This window comes from Taudactylus pleione, unplaced genomic scaffold, assembly GCF_031769625.1.
Source record: "Taudactylus pleione unplaced genomic scaffold, aTauple2 ptg000370l, whole genome shotgun sequence".
Lineage (NCBI taxonomy): Eukaryota > Metazoa > Chordata > Amphibia > Anura > Myobatrachidae > Taudactylus > Taudactylus pleione.
Genome location: NW_028284771.1, coordinates 6,505,096 through 6,527,596, shown reverse-complemented (window position 1 = coordinate 6,527,596; position 22,501 = coordinate 6,505,096). Strand labels below are relative to the sequence as shown.

General features: G+C 52.1%; 1 protein-coding gene across 3 annotated transcripts in view; it reads right to left on the bottom strand.

The window, feature by feature from the left end:
- Positions 1-22,501, bottom strand: part of MCTP1 (multiple C2 and transmembrane domain containing 1) — a 1,010,275-nt gene that overhangs the window by 927,505 nt on the left and 60,269 nt on the right. For 2 of the 3 annotated variants that reach the window (XM_088444637.1, XM_088444638.1), the window contains exon 2: positions 3,972-3,990. The exons of the other annotated variant lie outside the window; for it this stretch is intronic. In XM_088444637.1, the coding sequence (XP_088300763.1) occupies positions 3,972-3,990 (19 nt within the window). The remainder of the gene's footprint in view (positions 1-3,971; positions 3,991-22,501) is intronic. 3 annotated transcript variants of the gene reach the window in all.

Here is a 22,501-nt window from a genome sequence, read left to right as displayed (position 1 = left end):
CCGCGGTGGGTCCCCGCTGATCACATGGTCCTGAGTCCCCAGGCAGGGGGCTCCCTGGGGACTGGCTGCAGCGTGGAGCCAGGCGACCAACCTGCGCTTCCACTACCAACTGGGACAGCGGACCGCAGCAGAGCGGTAGCGCTGCGGCGTCCCAGGGGTTAAATGCATGCCAGGGGAGCGCGCCTTCCCTGTCTCACAGCCGGTGCCTCCCCCGCTGCACACAGCCCTCTCTGCACGCTGCCGACTGGTCCTGTGGCAGCGCTCCTCCCCCGGGCCAGCCTCCTCTCTGCTCCTCGGCGGCCATCTTCCTCTGAACGCATGGTGAACGCTGCTGGAAGCCTGGACGGAAGCATCATGGTCTGGGTCCCCCCGCATACCTCTCCTCCGATTTGGGTCAGGTCTGTGTATGCTGCACTGTGTCCTACCAGGCCCTGTGTCTGCGTAGTTGAGTGATCAGCGCTGTTAGTGCAGGAATTGATTTTTCTTTGCATTGTATGTGACTGTGCTAGCGCTGCTGCCTGTAACTTTTCTTCTGACTGTCAGCTTTATTACTGTCCCTGTCCTTTCTGCTAAGCCCTTGCGGTGCAGTGCTGCAGGGTGGTCTCTCGCCTATTTAATATATAATTGGTGAAAGGGGTCACATACTTGGTGCCATCATGTCTGAAAGTGATTTTCCTCTCCGACTACAGTGTGCTACGTGTAAAGTACCATTAGCGGAGGGGGAGGGTAGCGCGGAGGGCCTCTGCCGGCAGTGTTTGTCTATGGCGCGGCCTATTACGGTTACAGCACCGGTACAGGAGCCGCCCTGGGCTTGTTTCGCTCAGGCGCTTACAACCTTAGTGGGCCAGTTAGCTCCGCAGCCCGCGTTTCCGCCGATGGGTTTGTCCCAGCAGTCAGTGGTGTCGTCACCCATGCAGGGTTTCCCACGACAATTGGAGGTACCCCACAGTCTCCCTATTTCCCCGCTCCCAGTTTCTCAGGAGCCGGCGTGGGTTAACTCCCTGACGAGTTCTGTACAGCACTTGTCGGATGTGTTGCAAGGGGAGTCTGTGATGCGGCCACATAAACGGCCGGTGGCGTCTCTGTCGGCTCCTTATGAGGATGACGAGGGGACGTCTGATGATGGGGAGATACTGGATCCTTACGATCAGGAATCTCTCCATAATAAGGACGCTGACGCTAAGTCCAAGGTATATATTCCTGGACTTATTCGGGCAGTCCGCACAGCCTTGGTGATTGAGGACGAAGTTCCCCCAGCGGCTAAATCAAAGTATGCCTTCTTTAAAGATGTGAAGGGCGATGCCACAGTCTTTCCTCTTTCGGGTCAGTTAGTGGACCATTTAGAGGAGGCGTGGAAACAGCCTGGCAAAAGATACCAGCCGCAGAGGCGCCTGGCAGTGGCTTATCCGTTCGCGGATAATTATTTTGCAAAGTGGGAATCCCCTCCACAGGTGGATTCTCACGTGACCCGTCTTGTCCGTAGTGCCACATTGCCGATGCCATCCATGTCCTCCCTTAAGGATGCTACGGACCGCAAGGTGGAGATCTGCCTGAAGTCCGCTTATTCCCTGGCGGGGGGGGGGGGCAGCACGACCGGCTATGGCCATTTGCTGGGTTGCCAGAGCGATGGAGCGCTGGGCGGATTCATTAGAGGCATCTTTTGATTCCGACTGTCCGGCCGAACAGGCGGAGTTGATTGGTAATCTCCGTGATTCGGCCACTTATATCTATGAGGCGGCCTTAGACATTAGTACTCTGGTGTCTAGAATTTCTTCAGCAGCGGTGGCTGCTCGTCGCACCTTGTGGCTGCGATCCTGGAAGGCGGACGCAGATTCCAAAAGGGGTCTGGAGGCGTTGCCATTTACCGGAGAAGTTCTCTTCGGTCCGGATCTGGATAAGATTGTGGCCACGCTGGCGGCAGCCAAATCGGCTTGTCTCCCGTCGGCCGCTGCTCCTTCTGGTTCTGGACCATCGTCCTTTCGGTCATCTAGGGCCCAGGGCAGGCCCAAACCACAGTTTTTTCCTTGACAGGCTGGCCCTAAGAAATCGGCCAAGCCCCGGTAGCAGGCATGGAGTACCAGACGTCCGGCCCCCAAGCCAGATGACAAGCCTGCGGCCTGACGGTCCGGGCCTCCCTTTGGGGGTTCCCAAAGTGGGAGGCCGCCTGCTGCAGTTCGCCCAGTGTTGGTCGGTCACTACGACAGACACTTGGGTTCTCGAGGTGGTCTCCCACGGGTACGCCCTCTCCTTCCGGCACAGACCCCCGGCTCGATTCTTCACCACGGGTCTACCATCAGACCGGAACAAGGCTACGGAGCTGCGGAAGGTATTGCACACTATGCTCCAGGCTGGAGTTATAGTGCCTGTTCCATTCTCCCAGAGGGGCCAGGGTTTCTATTCAAATCTTTTTTTGGTACAGAAACCCAATGGGTCGTATCGTCCGACTCTCAACCTCAAAGCTCTCAACAGGTCTTTGCGGGTACCGAAGTTTCGGATGGAGACCCTACGGTCCATCATTCTGGCGCTGGAACCTGGGGACTACATGGTGTCATTGGACATACAGGACGCTTACCTGCATGTCCCTATTCTTTTGCGCCATCAACAGTTCCTCAGGTTTGCAATCCGCAGCGACCACTTCCAGTTTCAGGCGTTACCTCTTGGCCTGGCGACAGCACCACGTGTGTTCACCAAGGTGATGGCGGTCATGGCGGCTTCTCTGCGGCTGCAGGCAGTCCGCATGTTGCCGTACTTGGACGACCTTTTATTGGTGGCAGGATCTCCAGAGCTCCTTCTACGTCACTTGGGCCTGACCATTGCGCTACTGCAACGGCACGGCTGGATAATCAACTGGCAGAAGTCCACTCTAATCCCGTCTCGGAGGATTCTGCACCTCGGAGCCTTATTGGACTCGGAACAGCAGAGGATCTTCGTGACGGAGGAAAAGATCTCTGCTTTACAGTCGAGGGTGCGCAGTTGTCTGCTCAGTCGCCGGGTGTCTCTACACTCGGCGATGAGGTTACTGGGCTCCATGGTGTCGGTGTTCGACATGGTGGAATATGCCCAGTTTCACTCCAGATCTCTGCAGCACCTGATTCTGTCCAAGTGGAACGGGCTGCCGCAGTCTCTGAAGTCCCAGACAATTGTGCTCACCCCGGAGGTTCGCCTGTCCCTTGCCTGGTGGTTACAGACGACCCATCTCAGCGGGGGACGTCCGTTCTGGGTTCCAAATTGGGTCCTGTTGACAACGGACGCCAGTCTTCGGGGCTGGGGAGCAGTTTCGGGTCCACACTTGTTCCAGGGCAGGTGGACGCTGACAGAAGCGGAGCTTCCAATCAATATCTTGGAACTCCGTGCGGTCTCAATGCTCTCCAGCAGGCACATCGGGTTCTCCAGGGTTGCCCGGTACAGGTCCAGTCGGACAACGCTACCACCGTGGCCTACATAAACAGGCAAGGAGGAACCCGAAGTCGGGCGGCTCTCGTGGAGGTCTCTCGGATCCTGGTATGGGCGGAGCGCAATCTTCCGGCCATATCAGCGGTCTTCATCCCGGGAGTGCTAAATTGGGAGGCGACTTTCTAAGTCGCCAGGACGTTCATCCGGGGGAATGGTCCCTGCACCCGGACGTTTTTCAACTGCTGGTGGACAGATGGGGTCTTCCAGAGATCGACCTCATGGCGTCCCGACACAACAACAAGTTGCCGGTGTACGGGTCTCGCACAAGAGACGAAGGGGCGTCTCTGGTGGATGCTCTGTCCGTCCGGTTGCCGTTCCGGTTCGCATACCTGTTCCCTCCGGTCTCCCTTCTTCCACGGGTAATCCGGAAATTCAAACAGGAAGGAGGGACGCTCCTGTTGATAGCTCCCACGTGGCCCAGACGGCACTGGTTCTCAGACCTTCACGGTCTGTCCGTGGACGGTCCTCTGCGGTTGCCGCTACGACCGGACCTTCTGTCTCAGGGTCCTTGCATTCACCCGGACCTGACTCGGCTGTCTTTGACGGCGTGGCTGTTGAGACGGCCATGCTGAGGTCCCGGGGGTTTTCCAGCTCTGTAGTGCGTACCATGTTGCGAGCTCGGAAACCGTCTTCCGCGAGGATATACCATTGCGTGTGGCATACGTTCTTCCAGTGGTGTCGACCAAGAGGTTATGCACCGCGGGAGTTTCGTCTGTCTCGGATTCTCGCCTTCCTACAAGCGGGACTAGATCATGGGCTTCGCCTTGCTTCTTTGAAGGTACAGGTTTCGGCCCTGTCTGTCTGGTTTCACCATAGGATTGCTACAATCCTGGATGTGCGCACCTTTATGCAAGGTGTTCTCCGCATTCAGCCGCCCTTTGTTCCACCTGTGGCGCCTTGGGATTTGGCTGTGGTCCTGAGGGCTCTCCAAGGACCGCCGTTTGAACCACTGGGATCAGTGGATCTTAAATGGCTGACAGCTAAGACTGTTTTCCTTCTGGCTATTGCTTCGGCCAGACGTGTTTCTGATTTAGGGGCTCTTTCTTGTAGACCCCCTTTCTTGGTTTTTCATGGGAACAGGGCAGTGCTCCTCACTCGGCCCAAGTTTCTTCCCAAAGTTGTTTCCCAGTTTCATGTTAACAAGGAAATCGTTGTTCCGGCCTTTAACTCACCGGGTCTTTCCGTGGGTGAGGCCTCTTTGGATGTTGTGCGGGCCTTAAGGACTTAAGTTGACTGCACTTCTTCGTTTAGGAAGTCAGACGCTTTGTTTGTCCTCTATGGCTTCCGTAAAAAGGGTTGGCCTGCCTCAAAGCAAACTTTGGCAGCCTTGATCCGTATGGCTATTTCTGAAGCTTATCTTCATGAAGGCCTACCGGTTCCTCCTTCTCTGAAGGCTCATTCCACTAGGTCTGTGGGTCCTTCGTGGGCAGCTCGACATGGTGCCTCTGCAGTCCAGATCTGCAAGGCTGCTACGTGGTCCTCTGTCCATACCTTCGTGAGGTATTACAGGTTTGACACCTTCGCCTCTCAGGATGCTTCCTTCGGGCGGCGGATTCTCCTTTCTGCACAGGAGCGTCCCCACCCTTAAAGGATACTGCTTTGGGACATCCCCAAGGTATCCTGTGGATACCCTATGGACCCTGAAGTAGAAAATATGAGATATGGTAAGAACTTACCCTTGTTATCTGTATTCCTACAAAGTCCATAGGGTTCCACAGGACTCCCGCCCTGTCGCACCTGTGCTGCAGATGGGCTTTGCTCTGGTCACCGGTTTTTCCGTCTCCCTCTGGTGAGAATGTGATTCTTGTGTGTGTCCAGATCTTTTTTCTCTCTCTTCCTTCTCCTCCTCCGGCCTATGGCTTGGTAACTAACTGAGGTGCCTTGGCTCGGGGGCGGGGTATAGGAGGGGGACCTAGTGCATCCTGGGAGGCTGAAAGCTTAACTCTTTGGTGCCCGATGACTGACGTCACACCTATACCCCAAGGTATCCTGTGGAACCCTATGGACTTCGTAGAAATAGAGATAACAAGGGTAAGTTCTTACCATATCTCATATTTTTCAGGGTCTGTATCAATACCCCAGTAAAATCAATTCACACCTAATTTGCTCATTTGTGCCTTACAAAAATGTGCCGTAATATAGAAGTACCACTGGAGTGAGAAGAATACAAGCATATAGGATACTGACCCGATCTCCGCCACGTACAATTCAGGAAACCAGAAAAAGCCCCTATCATACCACCCAACATTCTGCTGTCTCATTCCAGGACTCTCATGCGTGCAAAAGGGAGAGTAGCCTCATGTACCTGCTGAGTGTCCTCCTCCCAACTTCCCGACCACCTCCGGGACACTGCAGCCCATGGGTAGGACAGCGGTACAGTGCCGAAATCAGGATAGCTGTGAGTTAAGCCCAATAAATGCACCCTATTCCCCTCTTTAAAATAAATTTGTTCCAAAAAAAACAAACTCATTCCTGCAATTCACCACAAAACAAGCCACACTTGTGTCCTGAATTCACAGTTAGCTAAGAATGCCTTTCATCTTCACCATTGCAGAGGCTACCACCGTTGCCCGCAAATCCACAAATTTCCTGTAAAACTGTGTACAATTGCTCAAAAATAGGTACATGATGTGATAAGAGCAATGGCGGATTTTACATACAGTCTTCGGGATTACAGCCACCCTAGTAAAAATCTGCCACTGCTTCCATCATCCTCAGTGAACTCCAGCTCTGGTCCCGGCTGCCCAACCCCCGCGCTCTGGTTCCGCACAGTCCCCCCCCCCGCTGCCGTATGTATGATCGCTAAGTTCTCACCAGAGTGAGGGCAGGCACAGCAGGGTGGATGAGACAGTCTCCCTGTGTAGACAGGCCCTGCGAGGTGGAGTAAGCTGTGTAAAGCTTTTCTGTTGGTAGCCTTGCCTGCCAATCTTACTCAGGACTGCTAGTCCAAAGTGCAATTAACAGTAAGAGCTACAGCAGGAAGCCCACACTGTGCTAGAGCCCAGGGCCGTAGCTAGGGTAGTGCAGCCGGTGCCATGGCACAGGGCACCACAGGTCAGTGGGCGCTGTTTGGGCCTGTCACTTTTCTGTTTATTATCATCCCCAGCATCTCCTGGTCTCCCCTATCTCTTCCTTGGCCTTTCCCCATGAGGCCATTCCCCTTTTTTGGGTGCGTTATGTCCCTTTGAAAAATGGGGGGGGGCGCCAATGCTCTTTCTGGCACAGGGCACCAAAAAGTCTAGTTACGGCTCTGCTAAAGCCCCAGCCATAACAAACTTCTAAAGGGCTGCAGACTGCACAGCCCTAGAAGCTGTTATACAACAACTGACAGCGTTCAGCTGAAGGGTTTTGTATGCATGTACATTTTTTTTCCTCCTCCAGGCTCGGCTATATTTTCTGCGCATGCGGAATAGATGATTATGGAGTCCCAGTTGATGCTACCCTGAGCTGCAGCCCGATTTTATGTTGCCGCCTTCCAAAGTAGAATCATTCCGACGCCCCTATCTACACTTGAAAACAGCGATACATGCTTAAGAAGGGCCGGTGGACGGGTAGCACTGTAGGTGCCTTTTGTGACACTCACACTGCACATGAAATGTTGATGCTCTAGACAACTTCCTGAGTTCTACTTACAGAAGTGTCACCTCTGCCTGACACCCAAGTATTAAAAACAGATATTTGTACACCATGTCCACATAAAGGTGCACACAAGCACGGGAAAAGGATTTAGGGATAAGTCTAGAGGAGGATTGGGCAGATGTGGCTAAAGCCTCCATTAGCACCAATATTAAGGAAAAATCTTATAAAATATACATACGTTGGTATATGGGCCCTGAAAAATTGCACTATATATTCCCAATGTCCTCGGACCTATGCTGGAGACAGTGTGGGAACAAAGGAACTTACTGTACTTACATACAGGGTGGGATTGTCCTTTGATTTTAAAATACTGGGACAAGGGCCCTCATTCAGAGCCGTACGCTCTGAGCAGAGCGCACGCTCTGAATGAGGGCCGGGCTCCATTTTCATGGAGCGTCCTCCTGGACGCTCGTATAGCTGTGGGTCACCACCCACAGGCTATACGAGCGTGCTTTGTGATGGCCGCGATGGTCGAGACCATCGCGACCATCGAATTTGCGAGCCGGAGCCTGCGGTTGAGGTTTTCAACCGCAAGCTCCGGAGTGATTTTGGCTCTATCAGAGCCAAAATCACTCCCACTGACATCACTAGTGATGTCAGTGGGCCGGCTTCTGACGGGAGGCATTCCCGTGGGAACGCCCCCGTCAGGGAGGCACGCCCCCGGCACGCCTACCAAAGGGGGCGTGCTGTCAATCAACATCGACAGCACGCCCCCTTTGATCAGACACAACGAGCGAAGGACTTTCCTTCGCTCGTCGCGTCTGGCGCATGCGCACGACGGAGCTCCCTCCGTCGTGCGCATGCTCAGTGCATAACATCGACCCACTTGCGAGCGGACAGCCGCTCGCGAGTGGGTCTGAATCAGGCCCAATGTTCTTTCTTTAGTGGGTGAAGTGATTCTTTTTTTTCCTTCTAAGGACCTGATGCATGTATTGCTTTATAAACCTATGAGAGGGGTCCATAAACCAAAGAATAAACTTTGTAGTCACACATTTAATACAGTCAAACTCCTAAATGTCGCCAACTGGAAAAAAAAAACTATTCCTGTTCTAATTAACAATGTGTGGTATTCTGCTTGATATGGGGTATATCACCACCCTTCTAAATGACAAAGTGGACAAGTTCCCATGCAATATGAGGTCCCTGGTAGTCTCATTTCAGAGAAATCTACCATGGTTCTGTCACTAGGATAAGCACTTATGACCACACTCTATTAGACAAAGATTGTAATAGCTATTGCCTGTCTTCTATGCTACACCCTTCCTTACCTTTCCCTATTTCCTATTTGTTATGATGTATTATTGTTCAGAGAAAATATATACAAGAATAAGGTAGTTTGAAACTCTTTTTTTGCAATTACAAAATATTATGACATTTTGTATTAAGGATATTCACTGTACATGTTCTGAGATTGTCTACTACACTCATAAATAAAGAGATGTAAAACAAACACCCAAAAGGTGCACACCTCCATCTCTTTTTGACAACTACTGCTGTAAAAATGCTCTGCACGTCCCTTTGTGCAAATGGAAACGTGCGCAGAATACAAAGTAAACATGTAACTTCAAAATTGTGTTTATTAGCACTTTAGAACAACTCTATTCATTTCAACTTGTCCTTTTGCCTCCTAATATTGGGGCCTATGGGGCAGTGCCGCAATTATTATCAGTCCATATCGTCAGACTTTTTCAAAAGTATGCCAGCTATGTACTAAAATCACATTGCAGGAACAGCAGTTGCAAGAACCAGGTCACTGCGAGCTACAGTACATCCCAGACTCATTGGAGGAATCTTTCACATTTTCAAAAGTCTCTTTACTAAGAATCTGACACTGCACATGTCCAAAGTGACTGGAGCCAGTTGGAGGATGTGGGAGAGGGATTGCAAGATCCCTCTCCTGCGATATTGCCTCCATAAGCATAAAGCTTATGATGATAATGTTAACCAATGTGGCCAAACCACGAAAAGTTACGGGGACTATACTTTCTGCATAATTTTATGAAAAACAGGCTTGATAAATATGTATAACAATAATTTTATCTGTGTCTCACTTATGCTTTAAATAAATCGTGTATTCTGGATTTTTTATTTATCATCGGGATTTGTGGGCGTAAAAAAACGGGCAGAAAGATTGCAAAGGCGTCCCATTGAAAGTGTTTGAATCACTAATTACCAGCACCTTCAGAGAACTCTTAGGCCGGGGTGTACTAAGGTTGCGGTGACCATTCCGCCAGTCACCGCAACCTTGCTAGTCACATATGTACTAACATATGCGATTAGTATAGCAAAGGACACCTCTTGCAATAAGAGCTGCCCTTTGCGAAGCAGCCGATGCCTGGTGTTGGGGTCTCCGAGGGACCCCGTCCCCTCCGAGCCCCGGGGCTTCCTGCTGGTGACCTGTGCAGGAAGCCCTGGGCTCCTCCTCCCTGCACCCGGAAGAAGATTAAGAGGAGGAGGAGGCAGAGGAACCAGGAGGAGCGCGGGCCGGCAACCATGGACAGCAGGTGCGTGGGGGCCAGAGCTGGGCGACGACGGGGCGGCAGCGAATCGTCCGAAGCCGGGTGCGGTAAGAAGCCCATAGGCTTCTATAGGGTAATGCCAGGTTTTTCTGGCGTAACCCTCTGCACCGATAAAAGTGCAGCCGGGTCTTAGTAGATATGGAAATGCGGTAAAACCCCCGAAAACGGGGTTTTTACCGCATTTTTCCTTTAGTACATCCCTTAAGCTGGGTATACACTACACAATATATCCATGTACTTTCGACTAATATGCACGACCATTGTATAGTGTGTACATCCAATTTATCATTCACACGCATCATTATTCGCATCGTCCCATCTGATGTGCTGTGCGTTAGAAAGGACCATGCAATGAGTGATGTGGTACACATCATGTAGTGTACTGTATATGCTGGACAAGCGTACCTCTGAAGTTTGGCACTGTTCTACATGATGATTGCATAGTGTGTACAGGAGCAACAATTAATAGGATACAATCCCTGGACACAATATATCGTTCAGAAGACTGCATAGTGTGTGCGCTGACCGCCCATAAACACAGCCAGATGCATCAATAAATATCTCCGGATATATTGGCCATCTGCTGTAGTGCAATATGTCTGTGAACAACATTGTTCACAGATATATCGGGGGAACACATCCGCCAACGTGCTCACGATTTATTGGCTCTTCGATGTAACAGCCGCAAGACTGAGTATACTCCTGTAAATTCCAATTCTACAACCTACTATATGAAGTACATATCATTATTTTGATGGCTGCTCCATGTGCTTCCTGTAGAAAGAAGGAGAGTCACACAATTAATGGAAACCTGATTTCAAAGAGCCAATGAAAAGCTGATTTAAATAATACCTAAGGCATTATTTAAGGATATAACAGACAGAGAGGGAGGCTGATTTCTGATTTTGTCAAGAATGATACTGTAACTATATTGCCAGCAGGGTTCTAGAATGAAAAGCTAATTAGAGTTTAGAACATTGCAGAATACTTAAAATACATTTCTGAGCAAGCAGTAATGCAGTGCGAGTGTTTAACGGGGCTCTTATTCTATTTACAGAATGGGGTTTATTTAATAACACAGTGAATTATTATTATTATTTATTTATTTTTTAAAGTACTATAAAACTTATGCTGGGCATACACTACCAGATTTCTCTCACAGTGTATTCGGCAGACATCTGCGCTCCGCCCCCGGGGGAGGAGACATTTCCCTGTTCCTTCCGTAGGAAGGAACACAGGAAATGTCTGTCTGTCAGCTGCGCTGGGCATACACTGCCCGATGCGGCCGTCAGTTTAACGGGAAATATCGCATCGGACGGGTATGCTGGACAATCCAGCATGCCTGACCGAGCAATATTTAACCCTCGGTCGCCCCCCCCACACGCTACAATTATCGCGGCGATCCGCCGATATCGGGCGGATCGTCCCGATAATTGTAGCGTGTATGCCAGCATTAGCAACCAAACAGATTCTATTTAATTTTTCTGGTGCTGTTTATAAAATAAAACATATGTCTAAATGGTTGGTTGTGTACATTGCAATATATTATTAAATAAACCCCCAAAATCTCGGTGTCGCTTGACATATGGTAACTGGAACTTAAATAGCGCATAAACTAGGCACCAGATTGCTCTCTCGACTTATCCTGGGTATCCCCCTTATTGCCCGCCTTTCCTTTGTGGTCCTTTCTAAATTAATCCCCAATCTACGGGCATCTGTTCGGGTCTCCTGTGGGGTTACAACCCTAGGTGATCTTTTGGAAGGGGTATTTTACTACCATTTTCCAGTTTGTAAAGTCACCACTCCAGGGCCGGCCAGGGGTCAAAGCACCCTGTGCCGGCCTTCTCTAGTGTGCCCCCACATCACGCACAGTGCCATGCATCCTACATGACGTCAGGCTGGGGGGGGAACCTCATTACCTGGGCTTCCCCCAGCCCTCTCCCGTCACTGAATGGATGCCACACACATGCGCGCAGCATCCATTCAGACTCCGGGGTATGGCACCGCTGCACAGCCGTGGTGGTGGGGGTCCCCAACCTCCTGATTTGACCACCTGTGGGCCACTTCAGCCCACGGGTGGAACAGTACTGTCCCGCTGAAATCGGGATGTTGGGGAGGGGTGCGCCCTCTATGGGTGGCACCCCTGTTCGACCGCACTGGTCGAACACCCCTAGAGCCGGCTCTGCGCTACTTTCTCCACCCACAGTCTCATACCAATACTATCAGATTAGTCACTGGTTTAAGAGCATTAATAAACTTTCAGGGTCGGTGGGCGTACTATCAAGGGACCTGATTTCCCGCTTAATGTCTAGTAGAAATCGAGGTGACATTTCATACTGGTATAACCTTCAACTACAACTGCAGCAGTGTGTTAGGTCCCCTTCTCAGACTCGTTAAGAACTCGACTTGGGTCACTCTATCTCAGACGCTCAGTGGGAACTTGTGAATATTACGTCGTATCGTATGTCTAAATGCCTGAATCATTCAGAAATGTATATTAAGCACTATATAGACTATATCTCACCCCTGATCGCATACACACTATTTGGCCGACACAGTCAAAGTTCTGTTGGCGAAATATTTACCATATTTTTTGAACATGTTCCGTAATTAAAAAATGTTGGGAGGACGTATTATCTCTGATAAATAAAGTGCTCGGTCTTGTATTATCTCCCTCTCCGGACCTTCTTCAATCATACCCTGTATCGATTCAAGAGTCTCAAAGATATGTGTTGGGTCATATATGTATAGCAGCACGGGCAGCACTTGCACAGAATTGGAAACAGTCCCACCCCCCTTCCTTACTCAAGGTATTTAAAAAAATTCAGTTTCGTTTTGAGATAGAGACTGCTTCAGTGCCGTATTCATTCCAGCCTTCTTCCCCACTTGTGAAATGTTGGTCATGGCATGAGTTTGTTACAGACGGGGAAAGTGAGCAATATCTCCATAAGCCTTCACTATCTGATCCGCTTCAGCTTAGTCTAAATGAGGCTGCCTCCTCTTGACTTAATGTGATCTCTGTTTTTCTGGTAGTGTATTTATATTTGGCATTATGATATGTTGATACTGTCTAATTTTCTCTATATGATATTTTGGATTTTCATATGTACCCCGCTTATTTCTTTTTTTCCCTCCCTTTTTCTTTTCTGTACCCCATATTTGTTTTGAAAATTCAATAAAAATTATTGATGTTAAAAAATAGGCATCTGTGTGTACTGAAGTACCAGATAAGAACTGTAAGGTCCCCAAGTATATTGTTCAACTCTACAAATCCCTTATTAGGCAATAGAAAGTGATTATCACATGACTCCCTGTTAATTATATGATTTCAAATCATGCAAAGTGCCCTAACTCAGGGGCGAATTGGGCTACTGGGACATCGGGTAAGTTCCGCTGGACCGGTCCCATTCCCCCCTCTGCCGGGACGGCTTACCCAGCCTGACAGGCCGACCTACTCTGCCTTCTTGCTCGGGTTGATTCATGCGACTGCCCGGCTAGCTGCAGCACTTGCAAGATTTGCGTTCCACATGTGGAACACAAACCGGAAGTTGTCATCGGCTCTAAGCTAGCAGGCACTTCCGGGTGCCGTTAGCCGGGAGCAGCTCCCATGTTTTATTAGTTACTGCCAGTGTGTGGGGGGAGGCAGAGTGGTAAGCACTAATCACCCTCCCACTCCGCTTCATGATGTACACTCACCACCCTCCCTCTCGGCCCTAGACACAGTGCCACCCTCCAGGGTCAGTCACATAAACTTTAACCAGTACCCTCCTCCTCTGCCCAATGGACATACCATGCATACCCTAGCCCACTAGGGGAAATATACTTCATACATTCACCATCCCACTAACATCCCCACCCTACATCCTGGCCCCCTAGACAAGGGCATACACTATACACCCTACCCCACCGACCCCAGGGACATACAATGCCCACTCTATACCCCGGACCCACCCTACACCTTAGCCCCAGGGACATACATTACCCACTCTACCCCTCCAAAAGTCCATAGATTCATGCAATCCCCAATTTACCTACTGAACCTCTAGACACAGTGTCCCCCCAACCTAGGGAAATACACTATACACCCTCCCACCACTATGACCCCCCCTCCCCGGCCCCAAGGACATACAGGGTTCGCAAAAATATGAGATATGGTAAGAACTTACCCTTGTTATCTCTATTTCTACGAAGTCCATAGGGTTCCACAGGATACCTTGGGGTATAGGTGTGACGTCAGTCGCAGGGCACCAAAGAGTTAAGCTTTCAGCCTCCCAGGATGCACTAGGTCCCCCTCCTATACCCCGCCCCCGGGCCAAGGCACCTCAGTTAGTTACCAAAGCCATAGGCCGGAGGAGGAGAAGGAAGAGAGAGAACAAAGATCTGGACACATACAAGAATCACATTCTCACCAGAGGGAGACGGAAAACCGGTGACCAGAGCAAAGCCCATCTGCAGCACAGGTGCGACAGGGCGGGAGTCCTGTGGAACCCTATGGACTTCGTAGAAATAGAGATAACAAGGGTAAGTTCTTACCATATCTCATATTTTCTACTTCAGGGTCCATAGGGTATCCACAGGATACCTTGGGGATGTCCCAAAGCAGTATCCTTTAAGGGTGGGGACGCTCCTGTGCAGAAAGGAGAATCCGCCGCCCGAAGGAAGCATCCTGAGAGGCGAAGGTGTCAAACCTGTAATACCTCACGAAGGTATGGACAGAAGACCACGTAGCAGCCTTGCAGATCTGAACTGCCGAGGCACCACGTCGAGCTGCCCACGAAGGACCCACAGACCTAGTGGAATGAGCCTTCAGAGAAGGAGGGACCGGTAGGCCTTCATGAAGATAAGCTTCAGAAATAGCCATACGGATCCAGGCTGCCAAAGTTTGCTTTGAAGCAGGCCAACCCTTTTTACAGAAGCCATAGAGGACAACAAAGCGTCCGACTTCCTAAACAAAGAAGTGCGGTCAACATAAGTCCTTAAGGCCCGCACAACATCCAAAGAGGCCTCACCCACGGAAAGACCCGGTGAGTTAAAGGCCGGAACAACTATTTCCTCGTTAACATGAAACTGGGAAACAACTTTGGGAAGAAACTCGGGCCGAGTGCGGAGCACTGCCCTGTTCCCATGAAAAACCAAGAAAGGGGGTCTACAAGAAAGAGCCCCTAACTCAGAAACACGTCTGGCTGAAGCAACGGCCAGAAGGAAAACAGTCTTAGCTGTTAGCCATTTAATATCCACTGAGCCCAGTGGTTCAAACGGCGGTCCTTGGAGAGCCCTCAGGACCACAGCCAAATCCCAAGGCGCCACAGGTGGAACAAAAGGCGGCTGAATACGGAGAACACCTTGCATAAAGGTGCGCACATCCGGGATTGTAGCAATCCTACGGTGAAACCAGACAGATAGGGCCGAAACCTGTACCTTCAAAGAAGCAAGGCGAAGCCCATGATCTAGTCCCGCTTGCAGGAAGGCGAGAATCCGAGACAGACGAAACTCCCGCGGTGCATAACCTCTCGGTCGACACCACTGGAAGAACGTATGCCACACGCGATGGTATATCCTCGCGGAAGACGGTTTCCGAGCTCGTAACATGGTACGCACCACAGAGCTGGAAAACCCCCAGGGCCTCAGCATGGCCGTCTCAACAGCCACGCCGCCAAAGACAGCCGAGTCAGGTCCGGGTGAAGACAAGGACCCTGAGACAGAAGGTCCGGTCGTAGCGGCAACCGCAGAGGACTGTCCACGGACAGACCCTGAAGGTCTGAGAACCAGTGCCGTCTGGGCCACGCGGGAGCTATCAACAGGAGCGTCCCTCCTTCCTGTTTGAATTTCCGGATTACCCGTGGAAGAAGGGAGACCGGAGGGAACAGGTATGCGAACCTGAACGTCCACCGGACGGACAGAGCATCCACCAGAGACGCCCCTTCGTCTCTTGTGCGAGACCCGTACACCGGCAACCTGTTGTTGTGCCGGGACGCCATGAGGTCGATTTCTGGAAGACCCCACCTGTCCACCAGTAGTTGAAAAACGTCCGGGTGCAGGGACCATTCCCCTGGATGAACGTCCTGGCGACTTAGAAAGTCCGCCTCCCAATTTAGCACTCCCGGGATGAAGACCGCTGATATGGCCGGAAGATTGCGCTCTGCCCAAACCAGGATCCGAGAGACCTCTACGAGAGCCGCCCGACTGCGAGTTCCTCCTTGCCTGTTTATGTAGGCCACGGTGGTAGCATTGTCCGACTGGACCTGCACCGGGTGACCCTGGAGAAACCGCTGTGCCTGCAGGAGAGCATTGAAGACCGCACGGAGTTCCAAGATATTTATTGGAAGCTCCGCTTCTGTCGGTGTCCACCTGCCCTGGAACAAGTGTGGACCCGAAACTGCTCCCCAGCCCCGAAGACTGGCGTCCGTTGTCAACAGGACCCAATTTGGAACCCAGAACGGACGTCCCTTGTTGAGGTGGGTCGTCTTTAACCACCACGCAAGGGACAGGCGAACCTCCGGGGTGAGCACAATCGTCTGGAACTTCAGAGACTGAGGCAGCCCGTTCCACTTGGACAGGATCAGGTGCTGCAGAGGTCTGGAGTGAAACTGGGCGTATTCCACCATGTCGAACACCGACACCATGGAGCCCAGTAACCTCATCGCCGAGTGTAAGGACACCCGGCGGCTGTGCAGACAACTGCGCACCCTTGACTGTAAAGCAGAGATCTTGTCCTCCGTCACGAAGATCCTTTGCTGTCCCGAGTCCAATAAGGCTCCAAGATGCAGAATCCTCCGAGACGGGATTAGAGTGGACTTCTGCCAGTTGATTAGCCAGCCGTGCCGTTGCAGCAGTGCAATGGTCAGGTCCAAGTGGTGTAACAGGAGCTCTGGAGATCCTGCCACCAATAACAGGTCGTCCAAGTACGGCAACATGCGGACTCCTTGCAGCCGCAGAGAAGCCGCCATGACCGCCATAGCGTCCTGTATGTCCAATGACACCATGTAGTCCCCAGGTTCCAGCGCCAGAATGATGGACCGTAGGGTCTCCATCCGAAACTTCGGGACCCGCAAAGACTTGTTGAGTGCTTTGAGGTTGAGAATCGGACGATATGACCCATTGGGTTTCTGTACCAAAAATAGATTTGAATAGAAACCCTGGCCCCTCTGGGAGAATGGAACAGGCACTATAACTCCAGCCTGGAGCATAGTGTGCAATACCTTCCGCAGCTCCGTAGCCTTGTTCCGGTCTGATGGTAGACCCGTGGTGAAGAATCGAGCCGGGGGTCTGTGCCGGAAGGAGAGGGCGTACCCGTGAGAGACCACCTCCAGAACCCAAGTGTCTGTCGTAGTGAACGACCAACACCGGGAGAACTGCAGCAGGCGGCCTCCCACCCTGGGATCCCCCAAGGGGAGACCCGGACCGTCAGGCCGCAGGCTTGTCATCTGGCTTGGGGGCCGGACGTCTGGTACTCCATGCCTGTTTCCGGGGCTTGACCGATTTCTTAGGGCCAGCCTGTCGAGGAAACGACTGTGGTTTGGGCCTGCCCTGGGCCCTAGATGACCGAAAGGACGATGGTCCAGAACCAGAAGGAGCAGCGGCCGACAGGAGACAAGCAGATTTGGCTGCCGCCAGCGTGGCCACAATCTTATCCAGATCCGGACCGAAGAGAACTTCTCCGGTAAACGGCAACGCTTCCAGACCTTTCTTGGATCTGCGTCCGCCTTCCAGGATCGCAGCCACAAGGTGCGACGAGCAGCTACCGCTGCTGAAGAAATTCTAGACACCAGAGTACTAATGTCTAGAGCCGCCTCGTTGATGTAGGTGGCCGAATCACGGAGATTGCCAATCAACTCCGCCTGTTCGGCCGGACAGTCGGATTCAAAAGAAGCCTCTAATGAATCCGCCCAGCGCTCCATCGCTCTGGCAACCCAGCAAATGGCCATAGCCGGCCGTGCTGCCCCCCCTGCAAGGGAATAAGCGGACTTCAGGCAGATTTCTACCTTGCGGTCCGTAGCATCCTTAAGGGAGGACATGGATGGCATCGGCAATGTGGCACTACGGACAAGACGGGTCACGTGAGAATCCACCTGTGGAGGGGATTCACACTTAGCAAAATAATTATCCGCGAACGGATAAGCCACCGCCAGGCGTCTCTGCGGCTGGTATCTTTTGCCAGGTTGTTTCCACGCCTCCTCTAAATGGTCCACCAACTGACCCGAAAGAGGAAAGACTGTGGCATCGCCCTTCACATCTTTGAAAAAGGCATACTTAGATTTAGCCGCTGGGGGAACTTCGTCCTCAATCACCAAGGCTGTGCGGACCGCCCGAATAAGTCCAGGAATATATACTTTGGACTTAGCATCAGCGTCCTTAGTATGGAAAGGTTCCTGATCGTAAGGATCCAGAATCTCCCCATCATCAGACGTCCCTTCGTCATCCTCATAAGGAGCGGACAGAGACGCCACCGGCCTTTTATGAGGCCGCATCACAGACTCCCCTTGCAACACATCCGACAAGTGCTGTACAGAACTCGTCACGGAGTTAACCCACGCTGGCTCCTGAGAACCCGGGAGACTGTGGGGTACCACCAATTGTCGTGGGAACCCCTGCATGGGTGACGACACCACAGACTGCTGGGACAAACCTATCGGAGTAAACGCGGGCTGCGGAGCTAACTGGCCCACTAAAGCTGTTAACGCCTGAGCGACACAAGCCCAGGGCGGCTCCTGTACCGGTGCTGTAACCGTAATAGGCCGCGCCATGGACAAACACTGCCGGCAAAGGCCCTCCGCGCTACCCTCCCCCTCCGCTAACGGTACTTTGCACGTGGTACACTGTAGCCGGAGGGGAAAATCACTTTCAGACATGATGGCACCACGTATGTGACCTCTCTCACCAATTAAGTATTAAATAGGCGAGAGACCACCCTGCAGCACCGCACCGCAAGGGCTTTAGCAGAAAGAACAGGGACAGTAATAAAGCTGACAGTTTAGAGAAGAAAAGTTACAGGCAGCGCTAGCACAGTCACATACAATGCAGAGAAATAACAATTCCTGCACTAACAGCGCTGATCACTCAACTACACAGACACAGGGCCTGGTAGGACACAGCGCTGCATACACAGACCTGAGCCACAGCGGAGGAGAGGTATGCGGGGGGACCCAGACCACGATGCTTCCTTCCAGACTTCCAGCAGCGTTCACCATGCGTTGCAGAGAAGATGGCCGCCGAGGAGCAGAGAGAAGCTGGCTTGGGGGAGGAGCGCTGACACAGGACCAGTCAGCACAGTGCAGAGAGGGCTGTGTGCAGCGGGGGAGGCGCCGGCTGTGAGACAGGGAAGGCGCGCTCCCCTGGCATGCATTTAACCCCTGGGACGCCGCAGCGCTACCGCTCTGCTGCGGTCCGCTGTCCCAGGGGGTAGTGGAAGCGCAGGTTGGTCGCCTGGCTCCACGCTGCAGCCAGTCCCCAGGGAGCCCCCTGCCTGGGGACTTAGGACCATGTGATCAGCGGGGACCCACCGCGGGACCCCGCTGCTTACCTCTGTCCCCCTTGAATCCGGCCATGGTCCGGAGCATCTGGGGTCACCGCTAGCTGTGACCCCAGACGCCCACAAGCATCCCCGGATCAGTACCGGCGTTCTGGTACCGGCGGGGTGTAGGGAAGACAGCATGGACGTCAGGACTGACTGTCCATGCTGTTCATCCAGATGTGCAGCCACAGCTGCATGAAGAAAAAGCTTCAGGGGCTCTTCTAGCGCCCACTCCAACAGGTGCACCCGACTCCGGCCGGGCACCAAACTAAACTGAGGTGCCTTGGCCCGGGGCGGGGTATAGGAGGGGGACCTAGTGCATCCTGGGAGGCTGAAAGCTTAACTCTTTGGTGCCCTGCGACTGACGTCACACCTATACCCCAAGGTATCCTGTGGATACCCTATGGACCCTGAAGTAGAAATAAGCACTATAGCGTGTTTTTACACGCTATAGGGTGTTGAGGACCCGATTTTAAAAACTCGGGGGGTCCTGCAGGACCCACCGTGTGGGGCTATGCTGGATGCAGCAGCCTATCACAGCCAGGGGCATCTTTTCAACCAATAGCCGCCGGCGTCTCCTCAGTCACCGCCGTGTGGCGTCCCCTCTCCCAATCTCTGGCTACTGTATATCAGACATCAGCCGGCCCACCACGTTCCGACCTCGGACTGTCTGGCCACGCCCACCGCCCAGGAGCAGCAGCAGCGAGGCATCTTCTTCCCCTATTCCCAGGTCAGACTCGGAGTGACGTCGTCAAAGCGGCTGCACAAAAGTGCAATAGTGAGCGCTGCGCGGCGGCCGCCGGGAGATGCACCCAGGGCCGGCAGGTGTGTTTGGGGGGCCGTGTGTTTGGGGTGCCTGCACCTGGGGAGGGGTAGTTGCCGGGCGGCTGTCCATACACGCCAGCCCGGCAGCATGGAGTGTCTTCAGATTGGCTGCCTGTCACTACAGTGTGCCGGCCATGCGGAGCTCAGTGTGGTGAGCAGGGAATGTCCAGAGACTGCTCACCACACCGATGTACAAAGTGCTGCAGAGCCGACTGAAAGATCCCCACAGCCAGTGCACTGTAATGACAGTCTGCGGATCCGATTTGTCACTGCTGCCAGGCCCTGGGGAGTATGGAGAGCTCCCAATGTGTGCCTCTCCTCCAGCCCCCAATGTGTGCCTCTGCTCCAGGCCCCAATGTGTGCCTCTGCATCAGCGCCCAATGTGTGCCTCTGCCCCAGCCCCCAATGTGTGCCTCTGCCCCAGCCCCCAATGTGTGTCACTGCCCCAACCCCCAATGTGTGCCTCTGCCCCAGCCCCCAATGTGTGCCACTTCCCCAGCCCCCAATGTGTGCCTCTGCTCCAGCCTCCATTGTGTGCCTCTGCCCCAGCCCCCATTGTGTGCCTCTGCCCCAGCCCCCAATGTGTGCCTCTGCTCCAGCCCCCAATGTGTGCCTCTGCCCCAGCCCCGATTGTGTGCCTCTGCCCCAGCCCCCAATGTGTGCCTCTGCCCCAGCCCCCAATATGTGCCTCTGCCCAGTGCCCCAGCCCCCAGTATGCACCTCTGCCCAGTGCCCCAGCCCAAAATGTGTGCCTCTGCCCCAGCCCCCAATGTGTGCCTCTGTCCAGTGCCCCAGCCCCCAATGTGTGTCACTGTCCAGTTCCCCAGTCCTCATGTGTGCCTCTGCCCCAGTGCCCATGTGTGCTTCTGCCCACCCTCCCCATATAACCCAGAGATGGGGATGCGGTGACATGACGGCACGTACCTGCATTCCGCTTCCAGCTACAGTGATGCAGTGACACAACACTACAATTTATCCTATTGGGGCCAATGTGTTGGTGGTTTTTTTTTATCCTATCGGGGCCAATGGTTGTATCTTTGTATCCCATCTGGGCCAATGTGTGTGTTTTTCTTCATGTGGGGCAAATGTGTTGGTTTTTTCCTACTGGGGCCAATTTGGTGTTTATTTTCCTACTGGGGCCAATGTGTGTGTTATTTTCCCACTGGGGCCATGTCATCTGCTACATGCTTCATGGGATTTAGATGGGACCCAGAAAATGTCAGGTAGGACCCCGATTTTTTAAAGTGAGGGGTTCCTGGGACCCACATTTTTTTTGGGCTCACCGCGATCACTGATATACACTAAATGCTCTAGCCCGCCGGCCCCAGGGACATACACTGCCGGCCCTACCCCCATTGCAGCATCTATACAAAACAATTTCTTGTAGTGTAACTTGCCCCTCCAACTAGATCCAGCATACCATGTAAAGTATTTAATCTAAACCTTATATCCCACAACCCTGATCCTATATTTTTTGGGACTATTGTATTGTGGGAGACATACTGTAAGGTCCTTATGGTATAAAATGGAACAAACCTTTTCTTGGGGGATGAAATATGGACTGTTTTTTTTTGCTTTTAATTTTATGTTTTAAACTGGTGCACTTTTTTTTGAGAAAAAGGTTTATTATATTTTCCATGGGTACATAATACAGGGTACAGCTATGGACATATAATATCGTACTAAATAACGTAAAATCAGAAATACAGATAGTATAAACGTTGGATGAATATACCACCGCTTAGAAAGACAAATAATACTCAGTAAGTTTTATAGAGGTCAGGGTGGAGTAGTGTAAGCTAGAAAAGGGAAAGGATCCACAATAGGAGGGAAATCAGGAAATGTTAGTAAGGGGAGATTGGTAAGGAGGGGGATAAAGAAGGGAAGGTTGGCAAAAAGAGCATCCATCAAGAGTCTAACCAAATTCAAGAATGTGTTTCATGAAAAGCTAACCAAGGGGACCAGACCTCAGAAAATGTGTCAGAGCATTCATGAATTTGACTGGTGATATGCTCCAAGCTGTGAACGTGCCAGATGGAGTTAACCAAAACAGTGTGGGACGGAGGGTCTGAGGACCTCATTCAGAGTCGGTCGAAGCGGCCGCACGGTTGTACGGGAAAAGGGGCCGGATATTCAAATGATTCCCTCGCAAGTTGCGTCCCTAAGTTCGGATCGGTAGTTGGCCGACCAAGGGGAGGAAGCGTTCAGAAGACAAAAAAATACGCCCCCTTCTCGTACGCATTGCACATCATCTCCGGGCATATAAGGATTAATCTAGACCATCGGAACTGGTCGTAGAGCTTAAGGTTGACCATACCCTCTCTTAAGCACTACGATCATGTCAGTGTAAAAACCTCCCATGTCACATGTGCCATGACGCTACTTTGTTAATTATGCACTCCCATAATCCGTATGCACTCCCATAAAACGCCGTTCGCATAATGAGGCATGCCTGCATTCGGATCACCACTCCCCCGTTTTCAAGCACCTTCCCCTGTTACCACCCACAAACGCCTCATTCTGTCACTCAAACTACCGACCTGGCTGTGTTCAA